We start from the raw sequence: 16,801 nt of genomic DNA, 5'->3' as shown, positions 1-16,801 counted from the left end.
ATAATTTGGGAATGGACTTTACCTTGAACATAAAGCACATCCTTTTTCTGCTTAAGATGATACTTATGCTGGCATTTCCAGATAATTAGGTCTCAGTTAGGAGTCCTGGGAAAGTTCTTTGTTTCAGCGGTTGAAGGACTGATACCATTCAGAGAACAGAAGGGTTTGGTAAAATTAAGCCATGTGCAAAATGTATAAAAACAATAAATGTTTTTGTTTTTTCTTCGCTTAGAACCATTTAAAAAACATTTTCTCATTATGGTTTTGAGTTCAGTTGAGAATTTCAAAGGGTTTTCAAGTTTATTTTCTTCAGAATACAGTGTAATTTTCATTCAGTTTCAGTCTGACTATACAAATTGAGCCAAATAAACTTTAATATTAAGGAACTGTTAGTGATGTGCCATAAGGTCTTCGTCATAAATGAGCGTGTAGCAAGATTAAAGTTATTGCCATATCCGTTGAAAGAGATTCCATTTATTTATTTATTTATTAATCACATTTTTCCATGGCCCATCTCAAACAATGACTCTGGGCAGTTTACAAGCGAATTTAAAACAGCAAAAAATTAAATATTGGTTACAAGAAATACATTTCTAAGATATACATATACAATATGCATATACATATGCAATATACATACACAGAGAATTCAAAACTCTACAATATAAAATACGAAATCTAAAACCCAAGATGGTAATATCGTAGTCTTGATAAAATTTCCTGGGCCACATCAAGGTGTCAGCATCTTCATGATGAACTATGCCCCTTCCCATCCCAAGCAAGGTGGCACAGCCACATCTTGAACCCCTTTCAGAAGGCTGGGAGAGTCTCTAATTTTTTTCCCCCTCCTTTAATGCTACTTTCCCACTTTCTTGTACTCCTGCTCATTCTAGGTGGTCGCCATGCTATGGCTTTAACTGTTGATGGCAAGGTATTCTCCTGGGGAGAAGGAGATGATGGGAAACTTGGACACTTCAGTAGAATGTAAGGAGGCTATTTTTGCTGTTTGTGTTGCTGGGTTGTTGTCATGTCCAGTTCCGTAGCTAGAGAAGAGCATTCAGAATAATCAAGAAGCAGTAAGAACTAGAAAGTTAATCTGAAACGGTTTTGTTTGATACGGAGCTAATGGTAACTATATTTTAATGGCAGTTGCTTACTTTAGTGATGAGCCTTCATTGCAATGCTTTAGGAGTAAAATTTGGTTTTGTTTAACAGACATTTCACCAAACAGTCCTTAAAAAAAATTGAAGATGAAAAAAACCCAATGTTCAATACACTAGAATATTTATCTATCTCTTGTTAAGATATAATTTCATTAAGTAAATTGGCTAGGTAACAAATAATAATTGGGGGTTTTTCTTATATTTTTAGGAACTGTGATAAACCAAGGCTGATAGAAGCATTGAAAACAAAACGTATCCGAGATATTGCCTGTGGCAGTTCTCACAGTGCTGCTATTACCTCAAGCGGAGAATTATATACTTGGGGGCTTGGTGAATATGGTCGACTAGGACATGGGGACAATACTACGCAACTTAAACCAAAGATGGTAAAACCATAGATAAGACTTACCTGTCTAAGGACATGTTGAAATAAGAGAAAAGAAAGCACTATCAAAACACTGTCACTCAAAATGTAGTGAGGAAGGAAATTAAGTCTCCATGGAAGCTTCCTCTGACCCTTGCTTGGGTTAGGAGGTTTCAAGACAGTTTTGTCGCTGTTCCAGAAGACAACTTCTAGGGCTGTCCCTGTGTTACAAACTGCAGCTTCTGTTTTCTTCTGAACTTCCTAGTACTGTGACATGGGAGAAGAGCATGTGCACATTTTGGGAAACTCCAGTCCATTTTTCCTTCATGTAGGAAGGCCTTAATTGTAACCAATCAACCTATATTGACCAACAGTTTGGGGTTTTGCAATGAATACTTTGTTTAACACTTGAAATTAATATGCTTCAGTTTGTTTGCTTTCCGTGTTGTAGGTTAAGGTGCTTCTTGGCCACAGGGTCGTTCAAGTTGCCTGTGGAAGCAGAGATGCTCAGACTCTGGCTTTGACAGATGAGGGTAAGAAAGCTATTTAGTATTCCTACATTATGACTATTTCAGTTTCCGTCTTTAATGTGGGTCTATTTTACTAGGTCTAGTATTTTCCTGGGGAGATGGAGATTTTGGAAAACTGGGTCGAGGAGGAAGTGAAGGATGCAACATTCCTCAGAACATTGAAAGGCTGAATGGACAGGGAGTTTGCCAGATTGAATGCGGAGCTCAGTTTTCTTTAGCTCTTACGAAGTCTGGGGTAGTATGGACATGGTATGTCACATATAACATTTTAAAGTCAACTATATAACATTAAATGTGCCAATATTGTTGCTTTTCAAATTAGATTTTTTACCTAATTGTCTTAGATTGAACTAAATTGATAGGAAAGGCAGAATAGACATATTGAATATTTTATAACAGAAATGGTACATGCTATTCATGAGATTAATTATTTACCATCAAGTCTGAGATGTCAGCTTCTTCTGTGAATGTTTTCTGTGCAGAATTAAAGAGTGCATAAATTTCACTGGCTTTATTGATGTCCAGCACTTCACTATTAGTTCTTTGCTTTGATACATGAGACCATTCATAAGATAACCTTGATTTATAAGCGCTTCATGAAAAATATAAAATAAGATGAATATGTTCTTTAAACCTGTAAGCAAAATCTTTGCCCTCATTTGAATGTCATCTCATTGCCTTCTCTTCAGTTGCTGAATCATTTGTACAAAGCAATGAATGGAGTGGGAAAGGGAGGTTTGGGTAGAGTATGGGAAAAACATTACAAGATCTCAGCTTCACCTATTCCTTGTTACCCTTCCATTCAAGTGCAGGCAGAAATCTTTATTTTTATTTCTAGCTGTTCATTTATGTTTGTTTTAAATACTTAATGATATCTGAGGGTTCTAAAATTACAATTTGCTGTCCTTAGGGGCAAAGGAGACTACTTCAGGCTAGGACATGGTACTGATGTTCATGTACGAAAACCCCAAGTAGTAGAAGGTCTGAGAGGAAAGAAGATAGTACATGTAGCTGTGGGTGCTCTCCATTGCTTAGCTGTCACAGACACGGGGCAGGTAAGGAAAAAAATCAGTTTATTTTGGAGACTATTACTTGGCAATAAAGCCCCATTAAAAAACAACAACAACAGAGTAACTTTCCTGATTGAGGAGCGTATTAAGCTTCTGGCTATAAGTAAATACTGAAGCATGGAATATAACAATAAAATGGTATGATTAACCATTGCCAGTATTGACTACTTTTTCTTTTTTCCCTCTTTATTAGGCATTAATCCCTTTTTCTAGTAGCATTAGGATATTTTCTAAGATTTTTAAATATTTTAATAGCTGAGACATATGTCATAGACATTTTGCTGTGTAGTTCATTATGTGATATTATAAAAGCTAAATAAATCCACATTTTGGAATTATATTTCTCCTGATATTTTGCCTAAGCTATTAAGAACAATCAGTTTATTCTATTGCAGTCTTAAATATTCTAAAACAAAGATATTTACTAATTAATCTTCTGTCTCTTAATTATAGGGATTTAAAGTGCCATCAAACAAAACAGAAACCTAAAGACATAATAAAACTTTTTAAAAAACTCAGTAAATTAAACAGCAACAATACAAACAGAACAGGATATCACATTCTATTAAAAGGAGATTTTCACCTTTTTGAGGGAAGCAATCAGTCCTTGATAGGAAATACTGTTCTCCAGAAACTACCATAGCTGAAAAGAAGCTGTTGTTGAGATAGGAGTTACTGCAAACATTACTGTGTGTAGAAATGCTGAGTTAAGTAGGGTAATATTTTTCCTGGCTTTATTTGTAGTTGCTTAATCTGGATTTGAGTGTTTTTGGCAGCTGTTAGTCTCTATACAGATTATTCCTATTCTGTAATTTGTTCTAATGTTGGGTAATGGGAAATGAAACATTGCATTTTAGAATTATTTGCATGCAGTTGTCCCATTTTCATAAAGACTGAAAGTTATGGAAAACTTAAGCCTATTTATTGAATGAGATACTTCCCATGATTTTTGTTTGCTATCCAACTAAAGTAATGAAAGCATTCAAAATGTTGATACCAAAGTTGTTAAATAATTAGTCTGTGCAGTTCAGTGAAGAGACTAAGATACCTTCTATGTACATACATACTGTAAGTGTGGAACAAGAATTTACATGCTAAATATTAAATGAATGACATACTAATTTCTCCTAAATATTTTGAGAGTAGTGTATGTATACTACTGGAAACAGTGATGTACAGAATTATTTGATTTATTGGCAGGTATATGCTTGGGGTGATAATGACCATGGACAGCAAGGCAACGGGACTACCACAGTCAACAGAAAGCCCACTCTGGTGCAGGGTTTAGAAGGCCAGAAAATAACCCGTGTTGCATGTGGATCTTCCCATAGTGTGGCTTGGACAACAATGGATGTTGCTACCCCCTCTGTTCATGAGCCAGTTCTCTTTCAAACAGCAAGAGACCCTTTAGGCGCATCTTATTTGGGTACTATAAAGTCTAAGATTTCTTTCCTTTAAAAAGATATATAAGTGGGGCACGTAGCAGGATAGAGAAATTACAGTAGTGTTTTGGAAGAAAACATAATGTTCTTATCAGTATTGTAGGTTGTTCCATTAAATCTGAAGCATAAGTCATGAATCATTTCCCCTCTTATGATACAGTTCAAGTACTTTCTCCTGTGTAAATGGAAACATAGGTAAAAGTTTATTTAATCCTCTGTATTCCCGCTTGAGAAACAGAGGGGCCTTATCAGATGTTTGTTTATGCAGTCCAGCTACTAATCACTGTGTGAAGGCCAAGATGCAGGAAAATAGAATTGGTTGAAATGCAGGAGGAAAACCTCAGAAAAAGAACTTTGTTGTATGTATGTGTGAGAGAGAGGAATACAAACACCTCTTAAAATAAACAAAGCTTAGCTTAGCTTAGTTTATGTGATAGTCATTGCAGTGGTCAGTATTTCTAACTCTGTACTTCTTTACTTCAAAATATGTCCTCTGTTATAAATTCATTCCCAACCAGAGCCATACTGACTAGCTAGAAACAAGAAGAAGAGCAGATAGTTTTGTACTGGCCTTGATTTAAAAATGTATTTGATGCAAAGGCTTCTTGTTCAGGCTCTTTTTCCAAAAATGGTTTGGATATTTGTAATCCATCTTAAAGAACAGTTTTATTTTGTAGGCAGCCTCATTCAGTCTGCTTAAATGAAGACTAGACAGCCAAATGCAGTGTGTATTAATTTAGATTCCTACATGGAGCAGTGAGTTAGACTTGATATCTTAAATAGACTTTCTAGTTCCATGGGTCTGTAAATCAAATACGTAAATGAAACCTCACACAAATTTAAAACAAATGCATAATGCATTAATTAATTTAATAGTACAATATAAGATTCTTCCAGACAAAATCTAAGTTGCTGCACTTACATATATATGGGAGAGTTTGTATCAGTGGTGTCAAGCACACAGGTACAAAAGAAGTGAAAAGCTACTAATAAAAGGGAGCAAGTATTGCTGTAAATTGACACTTGATACAAACAGGTTATGAATAGAATTGTCTTAGGGATTTAATCTGTAAATGAGAAGTTGATAGAAAATGTTTTGTTTTCTTCTTTTCAAGTTTTAACATTTTATTTTAATAAATATTTGAAAGCTCAACCAAGAAAAAGAGCAGAAAAAGAAATAAAAAAGCAAAAAGAAGTAAAGAGATTTACAAGCTGTATAAAACTGAATAAATGTTTTTGAACTAACACTAGCTCAATAGTGCATATAAAAATAATCTTATATCAATTGGCACTTCAAAAGCATTATTAAAATCAGGTCAATAATTAACAATAATGGCCCGTACAGTAAGAATCATGAGTCAGGATGAATCTAAGAGGACAATCAAGATTTAATATCTTAAAGCCCTATAATAAGAGAAACCCAAACTTTGAATTCAGCACAAGTCCATATGCAGAATTGTAATCCATAAATAGTTTTCAAATTAACTTATTTTTTGTATCAGATGTGTTTTTCAAATACAAAGTTATTTTTGATGTTGATGCATACTTCCACAACTCAATCTGCTATTCTTCTATATGTGATTTCCAGTAAGAGGCGTAACATGTTCTGCTAGCTGTTACCATATAGAAAGTTAACACCATATGCTTTGTAAGGATATAAGATTTGCTGATATTTAGCAGAAAAACAATTGACAGGAAAGAGAATTCAGCCTTTAAGATTTGTTTCATCCTGTAATAAATCATCTTCCAGAATTGTTGAACTTGAAGATCTTTTATATTCTGTAGGTGTTCCATCAGATGCCGATTCTTCTGCTTCTAGTAACAAAATCAATGGTATAAACAGTTCTAAATCTAACCGACCTTCACTTGCTAAGATCCTTTTGTCATTAGATGGAAATCTTGCCAAGCAGCAGTCATTATCTCATATACTGACAGCATTGCAGATCATGTATGCGAGGTAAGCATGTATATAAAGATATATATTTAAATGCATTTACAAATTATCAAATTACTCAAGAATGTTAGCTTTGATTGTCTAACTACATATAGGAAGTTCTGAAGAAAAATTTCTTATGTAATAAAAACTTAAAAATAACATATTTTGAGATTTATTAGGAAGTCTTTTCACTGTAGCTTTTTGTATGTTTGTGTAATAGTAGCCTGCCTTTGCTTCTTCTGTGGATTGCAGAATTGTGTATATAGTTCCTGTTGTCTGACTTTTGGGTCTGATGTTTCTAAAATCATAACTGAGCATGTGCCATTCAAAGTGTTGACGAATCATTTAAATTTTGAGCTTGAAAATATTTTCAAAATCCTGCAAGTCCTTTGCTGTGTTTCAAATAGTAAAATTTTGGAAAAGAAATAGGCTAAATTCTTATACTGTGAACTTTTCTATTGGAAATGTATGGAACGAGAGTCCTCTTTCTATGGGTGTGTGCATGTATGTGCTTTGCTGTTAGATAAATTGTCATGATTCCAAACTACTACGTCAAATGTAATTAAAAAAAAGAGTAAGAGGTAAAATAGTGAAGTTAGCACCTCTTCTGCCATAAAAGACACAATGCAGCGGAAGAATCTGTTGAATGTTTTTCTTTTGGTTTAGGGATGCTGTGGTGGGAGCACTGATGCCTGCAAGTATGATTGCACCAGTGGAGTGTTTATCCTCGTCTCCTGCACCCCCTCCAGACCTTACTTCCATAGGCAGTGCTCCTACTGTGGATGAAAGCATGACAGCAATTGATATAGAGGAGAGACAGAGCCCAACACCTTGGCAAGACAGGAGGGCAGAGGTAATCTTTTCCCAGATAAAAGTATGAGAAGGGTCCTACTGAACGTAATGTGGTGTCATTGCAAACCAGCTTGAGAAACAATTGTGTAGGTTAAATCACTCCCCTACTGAAATAATAAGTTCCCAACCATTTAAGAAACATACATTTTAAAATTTCTGTTAAGTTTTTAGTTTAAATAACTAGGACAGAAAGGTTCAAAAACAGAATCTGATTTGAAAAGGCCACTAAAATAAGTAACAAGGCAATCAAGCTTGCTCTGGTTGGTGGCCGTTGCTGTAGTTATATTTTGTTTTGATTTGGGTGCACAGAAAAGAAGCTCTAGGTAATCGTTAAGTATTAATGCAAGACCTTAATTCCTCAGTTGAGGATTTTCGAAGTCCTACTCTGTCTGCCTTACCAAGCTCTTTCTTATTAGTCTTGTGCTGTTCTGCTTATGTAGGTGGCTTCTGTGGAAGATGCCTTAACTCCCTCTGCTGTGACACCCTCTGCTGCAGCAGCCTCATCTCGTCCTTTCATTCCTGTCACAGATGATCCTGGAGCAGCCAGTATAATAGCAGAGACAATGACCAAAACCAAAGAAGTAAGGTCCTCATTTGTACTGATTACACACTTAACTAGGTTTTCTTCAAATGTAATTGAATATAGATGAAGATTGAGAGATTCATGGTGAATATCTAATAAGATGTGTAACATGCACACTGGGCTGCAAGATGGCCAGATACTGTAGACTCTGTTCTTCTGTAATTATAACAAAAAGCAGTTACCTGATTTGCTACATTTAATTTAAAGTGAATTAATAGCATTCTGTTGAGCTGTCAAGTAACAAATTGCTTTCACTGTCTTCCAATAATAAAAAATACAGCTTCAGATAAAGTATTTCCTATTAAAAATTCCTAAATTTGGCTTCTCTACAAACTTTCTGTGTATTTTGTGTATTTTCTGTGCTAAAACGTTGGTAGTTAAATTGGAAATACATCTCTAAAGCTATATAATCCAAAGCTGTAAATATAACACCTCATTGGGTAATTTGTACTTCTGCCTTTTCACATCATTATGGTACTCTACCTTGTCTTCCATTTTATCTTGAAGGATGCTGAAAGCCAAAGTAAGGTCTCTGGGCCAGAGCCTCAGTACTTGGATGAATTCACCAGTCTCTTGGTACCAGATGATACCCGAGTCATGGTTGACCTATTGAAGTTGGCTGTGTCAGGGCGTGCTGGAGAGAAGGGGAAAGATGTTCTTTCTGCTGTGCTGTCTGGCATGGGTACTGCTTATCCTCAGGTAAGTTAAATTGTTGCTGCTCCATTTATTCTGTACTGGTTGCTGTGTTAGTTGCTCTGAAATGTGCTGAATTGAGAATAATGGTATGGATGACTGAAGAGGAGTTTCCTAGTACATCTCCGATACCTGAAGAGTGTCACACAGAAAAAAGTCCTGACCTGATCTTGATTATTCTAGATTACAGGCCATGGTATAATGGTATAATGGTATAATGGGCTTAATTTTGAGGAAGTAAGATTCTGTCATGTTCACTGTTTCAATGTGCACTGTACATTGTAACGTTTCACATGCCATGGCGCTGATGCGCGTTTCTGTTTGGGAGGGAGCTGCTGTGAAACCTTGTACCAAGCTCTGTATCTATGTTCATTACAATGGAATGTGTTTGGGTTATGTGCTCTGTTCAAGGACTTTTCCCTCAGACCATCAGAAGCCATTAGGAGCACCTGGGATTGTGAGCCTGGGAAGATTCTACAGGGGGAGGGATTTCATTTGCACCGAGGGTTTTTAGTTTGAATTTGGCGCGCTTTCATCATTCTCAGCTTTCTCTGTGATCCTGCACACTATTCTTTAATAAATCAGATATCTTTGAATTCCTGCTCATGAGTCTGAGAGTGTTTTAGAATAGGCATTCATTACAGATTCTAGTTGAATGTTAGGAAAACCTTTCTGGTGATAAGTAAAACCAGTTGCCTAGTGAAATTATGGGTTGCCCATCAGTGGATGTGTTTATGCAGGGGCTGGATGGTTTGGGGCGAATTCTTTAATTTGGATACTTACACTGAATACAAGGATAAACTCAATGTCTTAAATGTCTGTTGTTATCTACTGTGCTGTTTAGTATTTATATGAAAAGACTGGGAAAAGTTATCAGGAGCTTTGGAGTGAAGGACAATTATTCTTCTGATAAAGTCTAGCTCCATTGTTCCTTGCCATCTTCCTCCAAGGAAGCAGTAGATTTGCATGACTGGTGCTTATGTTCAGTGGGGGTGAACAAGCTGAAATTAAAATCAGACAATCCGGAAGTGGTCTTAATCTGTAGAAAACCAGGTTCTAGGATATGCTTCATTCTGTTCCAGATGGAGTTGTACCTTGTTTTGGGAGAGCTCCTTGAACACTGGATTCTCAGGTGGTGGTGTAGCAAAGACTTCATTTGTAGAGTTTTGCAACTAGTTGTATTTATCAACAGTTAGCCATGCATTGGTTACATCCAGCCTTGATTGCGGTGGTATACTCTGTGCAGCTACCTTTTAGCATCCAGAAGTTTGCAGTTTTGCAGATTGTAGCAGCTTGTCTACTAATCGGTGTCCTGTATCAAGAATATATTATATTCATGACGAAAGACATTTTTTGGTTGCCAGTTGTTCCCAAGCACAAATTAAGGTGTAAAACATTTAAAGCCTTAAGCCTTTCTAGGACTTTATTATTTAATAGACCACCCATCTCAATAGAAGCCTATCAAGATGTTAAAGTCAGTAGAACCCTTTTTAAAAATCTCACTTTTTGATATCTGCTTGGCAGGAACATAAGAGAGGGCCATCTTCTATCTTGTTTCAGGCAAATTTGGAAGGACATCTGCGTCCAGCACCTAGTCTTTCTGCTTTTAAGAATAAGAGTTTAGTTTTTCTTCTTCGGTCAGGCATTTTCAGTTAATTTTAATGGTAGTTTTAACTGTTTTAATTTTTTTAATAGTTTGGTGTTTTTGTTAGCTGTCCGATAGGCAGAAAGGCAAGATATAAATCATATAAATCAATTAAATAATAAGATGATAAAAGTTTTTAATGATTGATACTTTGTAAGTCATTTTGTCTGAAGATTAGAGTAAAAATGCTTTAAATAAATACATATATATTTTCAGGTGGCTGATATGTTGTTGGAACTATGTGTTACTGAATTGGAAGATGTAGCAACTGATTCACAAAGTGGTCGTCTCTCTTCTCAGCCAGTAGTGGTAGAAAGTAGTCATCCATATACCGATGATACATCTACCAGTGGCACTGTTAAAATACCAGGTACTAAAACTGATAAAGAGTATCCTGAAAATCAGAAATAGAACATGTACCACCATTGTAAGTTATACTGGGAATACATAGTGGTTTCAGCTTTGATGAAAGTGACCCAAAATGTCTAAACTGTTAAGATCATATAATGAATACTTGATCAGCCCTGAGCACACAATAGTGAGGTAGCAAAAGGGCACACTTTTTATTTATTTCACTAACATTATGCAATATAATTATTCTTATATTACACCATAATGGTGGTGTCGCAACACTAGATTAATTTAGAAGCAGTGTGCCTGTATCATCTATTAAAATCATTTCAGTTGTCTTGGTTTAATAAAGTCATATTACTGATTATTAACAGCACGGTTAAAGAATCTTTTAGAGTTTTGGTTCAAGAGTGGAGTAGTCCTTTTAAACTACATGCACTTCAGATAATAATGTGCAGTTAGGTTTCAGATATTCAGCATGCAAGACTTAATTGTCCTTCCTGGGAAGATCATGAAATCAAACTAAATACTGAATACAAAATAGAAAACAAACCTACCTTCCTCCTCCTCCTCCTCCTCCTCCTTCTGAGTCTTGATTCTGCTTTTGTGGCATTCATTCTTCAGGTGCTGAAGGTCTTAGAGTAGAATTTGACCGCCAGTGCTCCACAGAACGACGCCATGACCCTCTCACTGTCATGGATGGAGTCAACCGGATAGTTTCCGTGAGATCAGGTAATGAAACAAAATGTATGACATTTTAGATAAGAAAAGTTTTTTTGTGGCTAAACTGTTGGAGATTTATAAATGTAAATGTAACAGAATTGTAACTAAATTAAAATGTAAAATTATATAAAATACAATTAAAATTAAAACTAAATAAAATTCAGATACATTTCATAAATTGGAAATAATAATTAAATACTCCTCCTTCCTCCAATCCCCATATTACTTTAACTGTACATTGTACTTTATGGCATTCTTTCTTATTGTTAATTTCTTGAAGCATCTATTTTTGTTGTTCCCAGTTTTTAATTTTGCTGTCTGTTCTCTGATTATGCTGTGTAAAACTTGTATTTGGGGAGGATGTTCTGAAATGGAATAATCATTTGGCCTGAGCATCCCTTCTAGGGATTTTAATGTTGCTCCTCAGTGTCTGGGAGAAAAAAAAAATCCAGTCTGGTTGGATTCTTACATACTCTTAATGACCTGCTGCAGCTGTAGTCATGATCTTCAGTGAAGTTGAAATGTTGTGACTGGAGTATTGTCATTATGTATCGTGCTGTGTTAGGTGGTGGATTGAAAATAACAGATTCCCCTCCTGAACAGGTCAACGATTCAATTGACTGCTTTATCTAAATATTTCAGGTCGCGAATGGTCTGACTGGTCTAGTGAACTGCGCATTCCAGGTGATGAATTAAAATGGAAATTTATCAGTGATGGCTCTGTGAATGGATGGGGCTGGCGCTTCACAGTTTATCCCATCATGCCAGCTGCAGGTGAATCCCATGTATTGTTTCAGGACAGAAGGATTTCTCTGTACTGGCAGATTTGTTCTTTTTGTTTTGCACCTGAGTTATTAGCAAGTAGCTTCAATAGCAGAAAAGAGAGAGCTTGAGTACGCCTGTGTTAGAGATATTACGGTTGGTATCTAATTCATAAAATGCTAAACTAAACCAGTCTTAGCTTTTCATCCATTGATGGCAGCCAAATGCAATTCTCATTCAATGCTTTATTTTTATGTAAGAAATAGAGTCTTTTGACTCTATTTCTTAGATACAAATAAAGCATTGAATGAGAATTGCAAATATCATAGGAATCGGTGCAACGTAGACTAGCCTCCTCGTGGTGCATCCCGGGCAACGTGACTTGTCACTGCTAAATAGTCTACACATTTGGCTGCTGGACCTCACAAGGATTTCCCAGCAAGAAAAGCAGCACGAACACCAAACTGCTATGCCATACCTTATATATATATAAAAAAAGTATAGGAATAGTAGTAGTTCTCATGAACTGTTAAGTTGCTGTTACCTTGTTTGATAAAACTATGATCTATATGTGAATTTCTCATTTCACTTTACCAACACAGTTAAGTTGTGTTTGTCTTATTTCTTTAAATAAGAGCATACATGTTTGATTGGAAAATGGCTAATATTATTGACTTTTTCCTACAGGTCCAAAAGATCTTCTTTCAGATCGCTGTATTCTTTCTTGCCCATCAATGGATTTGGTAACGTGTTTACTGGATTTCCGTTTGAATTTAGCTTCAAACAGGAGCATAGTTCCTCGCTTAGCAGCTTCATTAGCAGCATGTGCTCAGCTGAGTGCTCTAGGTGAGTTCAGGTTTCTAACAAGCTTCTGATTTCTAATACTGAAAAATTGTTTCTTAAGCTTGTGTGCATTTTTTAATATATTTTTTAGCTGCTGGCCACCGAATGTGGGCTTTACAGAGACTACGAAAGTTACTAACTACTGAGTTTGGCCAATCAATTAATATCAATCGAATCCTGGGAGATAATGATGGTGAAGCACGAACTATGGTAAGAATATCAAGCCTTCCAATACTAGTATCATAAACTCTAGTAATTGCTGTCATGCTGGCTTAAGTCCTGTAGATGTAGATATAGGCTGAAGTCCTAAATCCCTATCCCTATCCCTGTCTCTCTTTGGACAATTGAGCAATGTTTTGATTCCAGAATGTTTGTGGGATCATCTGGATATTTGATTGACTGATTCCACTTAGGCTGACAAATTGTAATTGGATATTAGCTTTGTCAAAAATTCCTTATATATTTCCAATTCTTGGTATAGATTATGGAAGATTAGGTTGGATAATATTTTCAGCCTAAATAACTATCTCTTGGTGTTAAGATACAGGTAATATGCAACATTCAAAAACGATCACTGCTTTTTATGGTCCTTTTGGGTTTTTTTTTCTTTTTGCATCAGAGTTTCACCGGCAGTGCCTTAGCAGCTCTAGTTAAAGGCCTTCCTGAGGCTTTACAGCGGCAGTTTGATTATGAAGATCCCATTGTCAGAGGTGGCAAACAACTACTTCATAGTCCTTTCTTTAAGGTAATATAACATTGGGTGCAAAAAATGTGAAAGTCAGAAATGAGAACCCTGTAACGTTGCTTGCAAGCAGACATGAATGATCAGCCTGAAATGTCACCTGAGTACTAATAGAATTGGATTAAAATGAAGAATAAAATGGGAAATGTTTTTACAACAAAGCTAGTCATGGGCTTTAAAAGAATCAGCTCTTTTTATTTCATGTATGAACTGTGCTGCTATTCTTTAATAAAGAGCAGTGCAATAATTTAAATAATAAAATCTTGTGGTTTTTATACTCTTATTTTTAATTGTTCTAATGTATTTTCATGCCCTGAAGTGGTTTCCTATTAAATCAATTGAATTATCATTGCATCCCTGCCATAATATTTACTAGTACCACTACCCCACCCCACTAATAATAAAATGAACCCAAGGAGCAGCCAGTAGTAATAGCACAGTCTGATGGGTCCAGCTGAGAGCTTGTGCTTTTGAACCCAATTGTTTTTATTTGTACAGGTGCTTGTAGCCCTTGCTTGTGATCTGGAATTGGATACTCTTCCCTGCTGTGCAGAGACACACAAATGGGCTTGGTTTAGAAGATACTGCATGGCTTCCAGAGTTGCTGTAGCCCTTGATAAAAGAACCCCACTTCCTCGCCTCTTTCTTGATGAGGTATTGGTTTAATGTCATACTTATTTAGTGGGATATTTAAATATCAGTTCTCAAAACAATGCACAAAAGGCTGTTATATAAATGAACCTTTAAATCAGGTTGTCCACTTTATATTGGATCAAGACTATGAGGATGTATGTAGTTTGAAGTCAATATTGGTCTTGTGGCCATAACTTGCCCTATTTCATAATGAGATCTTAATGAGTCATTATACACTCAGAAGTTCCAACAATGCTTAAGTTCAGCTGATCAAAAAGTATTGTAATTTATATTGTAGGTGGCCAAGAAAATTCAAGAATTAATGGCGGATCATGAAAATATTGATACTCTGCATGAGAGCCATGAAGTTTTTAAAAGGGAACAAGATGAACAGCTCGTACAGTGGATGAACAGGTTCTTTGGAGCTATATTTTTTTGTGGGTGGTGGGGAGACTTTGATAAACAATATTCCATTTCTAAATATGTGAAAAATTGGGGTTTCAGGGAATTTTACACTGTCAGACTACTTGCCCTTTCCTTCAACAGGAGACCAGACGATTGGACACTTTCTGCAGGAGGCAGTGGAACAATATATGGCTGGGGCCATAATCACAGAGGACAACTTGGGGGTATAGAAGGAGCAAAAGTCAAGGTTCCTACACCATGTGAAGCCCTTGCTACACTTAGACCAGTACAGTTAATAGGTGGTGAACAGACACTTTTTGCAGTGACTGCTGATGGGAAGGTAAGAAGCATATTTATATGTCTGTCTGTCTGTCTGTCTGTCTAATTTATATGTCTGCCCATCTCACACAAAGTGACTCTGGGTGGTGTACAATAAAACCAGGGATTGAAACATTCAATAAAACCAGTTAAAACAATAAACATGCCAAATGGGGAGGTATCAGGAAGTCCTCAAAGAGTTTGTGAATGGAAGGTAATAGTGTGAATGAAAAGCAAAGATTTACTGTAGAAGGAAAATTATTGTCTTATTAAAAGTAATTGGTGGACTTTTTAAATGATCTAGTGAATCTGTAATGTGTGGTATATATTGTTATATTCCATAAATAGTGCCTCATTTCCATCAAACACTTCCAGGATCACTTACCAAATTTTCATCCCAAAAGGGTCATTCAAAAAGACTTATCACAGTAGTGCGTTATGAATGTTGGAATTGAGATTTCTACATGGCAACTGACCTGGCCTTCCATGATATCAGAACAGCCTGGCTAGTGACAATAATGGGAAAAGTAATACTGATTATCTGCTGCTGTGATTTTAGAAATCAGACCAGATGCTACATAGTGTTTGTTTACAATCACTTTTAAATTTTAAGGACCTGCAGCCAAAACAATGAATTGCAGTGTTTTGAAACATTCTCTAGCTGAGATAAATGTGCTACACGTGGATGATAACAGCAGGATTTGTAAAAATACAAACAAAGCTAGCAAGGAGAACATGGTAATCAGCCCAAAATATACAGAGGAAATACTTCTAGGTTGAAGCAAACAGAATCAGTAAAGAACAGCAAAGATCTTATTTTAGATAGCAATACTGTTCTTAATAGAATTTAATAATAGTCATGTGTGAGAAATTCATGCAAGTAACACATCCATTTTTATTCTAGCTCTATGCCACAGGATATGGTGCAGGTGGAAGGCTTGGAATTGGGGGGACAGAGTCTGTTTCTACTCCAACATTACTAGAATCCATTCAGCATGTTTTTATCAAGAAAGTTGCTGTGAATTCTGGAGGAAAACATTGTCTAGCATTGTCTTCAGAAGGAGAAGTTTATTCCTGGGGTGAGGCAGAAGATGGCAAACTGGGCCATGGCAACCGGAGGTAGCACAATAATTTTATAACTAATATTATATATGTTCCATAGATGTGTAAAATCCTAAAGCAGCTTGGTATAGTAGTTAAAAGTGCTGGCTTAGAAGCCTGGAGACCAATTCTAGTCCTGCCTTAGGCATGAAAGCCAGTTGGCTAATTTAGGATCAGTCACTCTAAGGAGAAATTACTTAAGCAATCATTTCTGAAAATGTTGCCAAAAACACTACAAGGACTTGTTTCTGTGGTCATCAGGAGCCAGGATTGACTTGCTGGACCATAATAACAAAGCAGAGGAGCTTCCGTGTTTATAAGATACCGAAGAGTAGTTTAACAAGAAATGGAAAAATGTAATATCCCAACTGGGTTAGACATTGGTGCATGATGCTGTTTTGAGTTGCATGAAGCATTAATCAGTGCTAGAGATTTTGAGGTAACAGGCATAGTTCCTCTCATTCTTGACGGACTTCAGAACATTGTGTAGTGCATTTGAGAGAAAGGGAAACTAGGAGGTAATACCATTATCATGGCTTATTGCTGGATTTTTTCCATAAGATTGGAATGGGACAAAATATTAGAGTTCTGTATAATCCTTAATCAGCCAGCAAAAAGTGGGTAAAGATTACCCTGAAAAGTTTC

The 16,801-nt window shown here is 36.2% G+C and overlaps 1 protein-coding gene across 1 annotated transcript in view; it reads left to right on the top strand.

Moving 5' to 3' along the window:
• Nucleotides 1-16,801, top strand: part of HERC2 (HECT and RLD domain containing E3 ubiquitin protein ligase 2) — a 105,067-nt gene that overhangs the window by 68,713 nt on the left and 19,553 nt on the right. The window contains exons 59-78 of the mRNA XM_063305010.1: nt 894-984; nt 1,372-1,549; nt 1,979-2,060; nt 2,135-2,306; nt 2,968-3,112; nt 4,328-4,553; nt 6,355-6,526; nt 7,172-7,358; nt 7,798-7,938; nt 8,448-8,639; nt 10,495-10,648; nt 11,254-11,361; nt 11,995-12,126; nt 12,802-12,960; nt 13,049-13,167; nt 13,577-13,702; nt 14,198-14,353; nt 14,631-14,746; nt 14,879-15,077; nt 15,960-16,174. Coding sequence (XP_063161080.1) covers nt 894-984; nt 1,372-1,549; nt 1,979-2,060; nt 2,135-2,306; nt 2,968-3,112; nt 4,328-4,553; nt 6,355-6,526; nt 7,172-7,358; nt 7,798-7,938; nt 8,448-8,639; nt 10,495-10,648; nt 11,254-11,361; nt 11,995-12,126; nt 12,802-12,960; nt 13,049-13,167; nt 13,577-13,702; nt 14,198-14,353; nt 14,631-14,746; nt 14,879-15,077; nt 15,960-16,174 — 3,070 coding nt within the window. The remainder of the gene's footprint in view (nt 1-893; nt 985-1,371; nt 1,550-1,978; nt 2,061-2,134; nt 2,307-2,967; nt 3,113-4,327; nt 4,554-6,354; nt 6,527-7,171; nt 7,359-7,797; nt 7,939-8,447; nt 8,640-10,494; nt 10,649-11,253; nt 11,362-11,994; nt 12,127-12,801; nt 12,961-13,048; nt 13,168-13,576; nt 13,703-14,197; nt 14,354-14,630; nt 14,747-14,878; nt 15,078-15,959; nt 16,175-16,801) is intronic.

Source organism: Candoia aspera, chromosome 5 (assembly GCF_035149785.1).
Source record: "Candoia aspera isolate rCanAsp1 chromosome 5, rCanAsp1.hap2, whole genome shotgun sequence".
Lineage (NCBI taxonomy): Eukaryota > Metazoa > Chordata > Lepidosauria > Squamata > Boidae > Candoia > Candoia aspera.
Note: the sequence above shows the minus strand (reverse complement) of the source record. Positions and strands in the feature narration are given on the sequence as shown.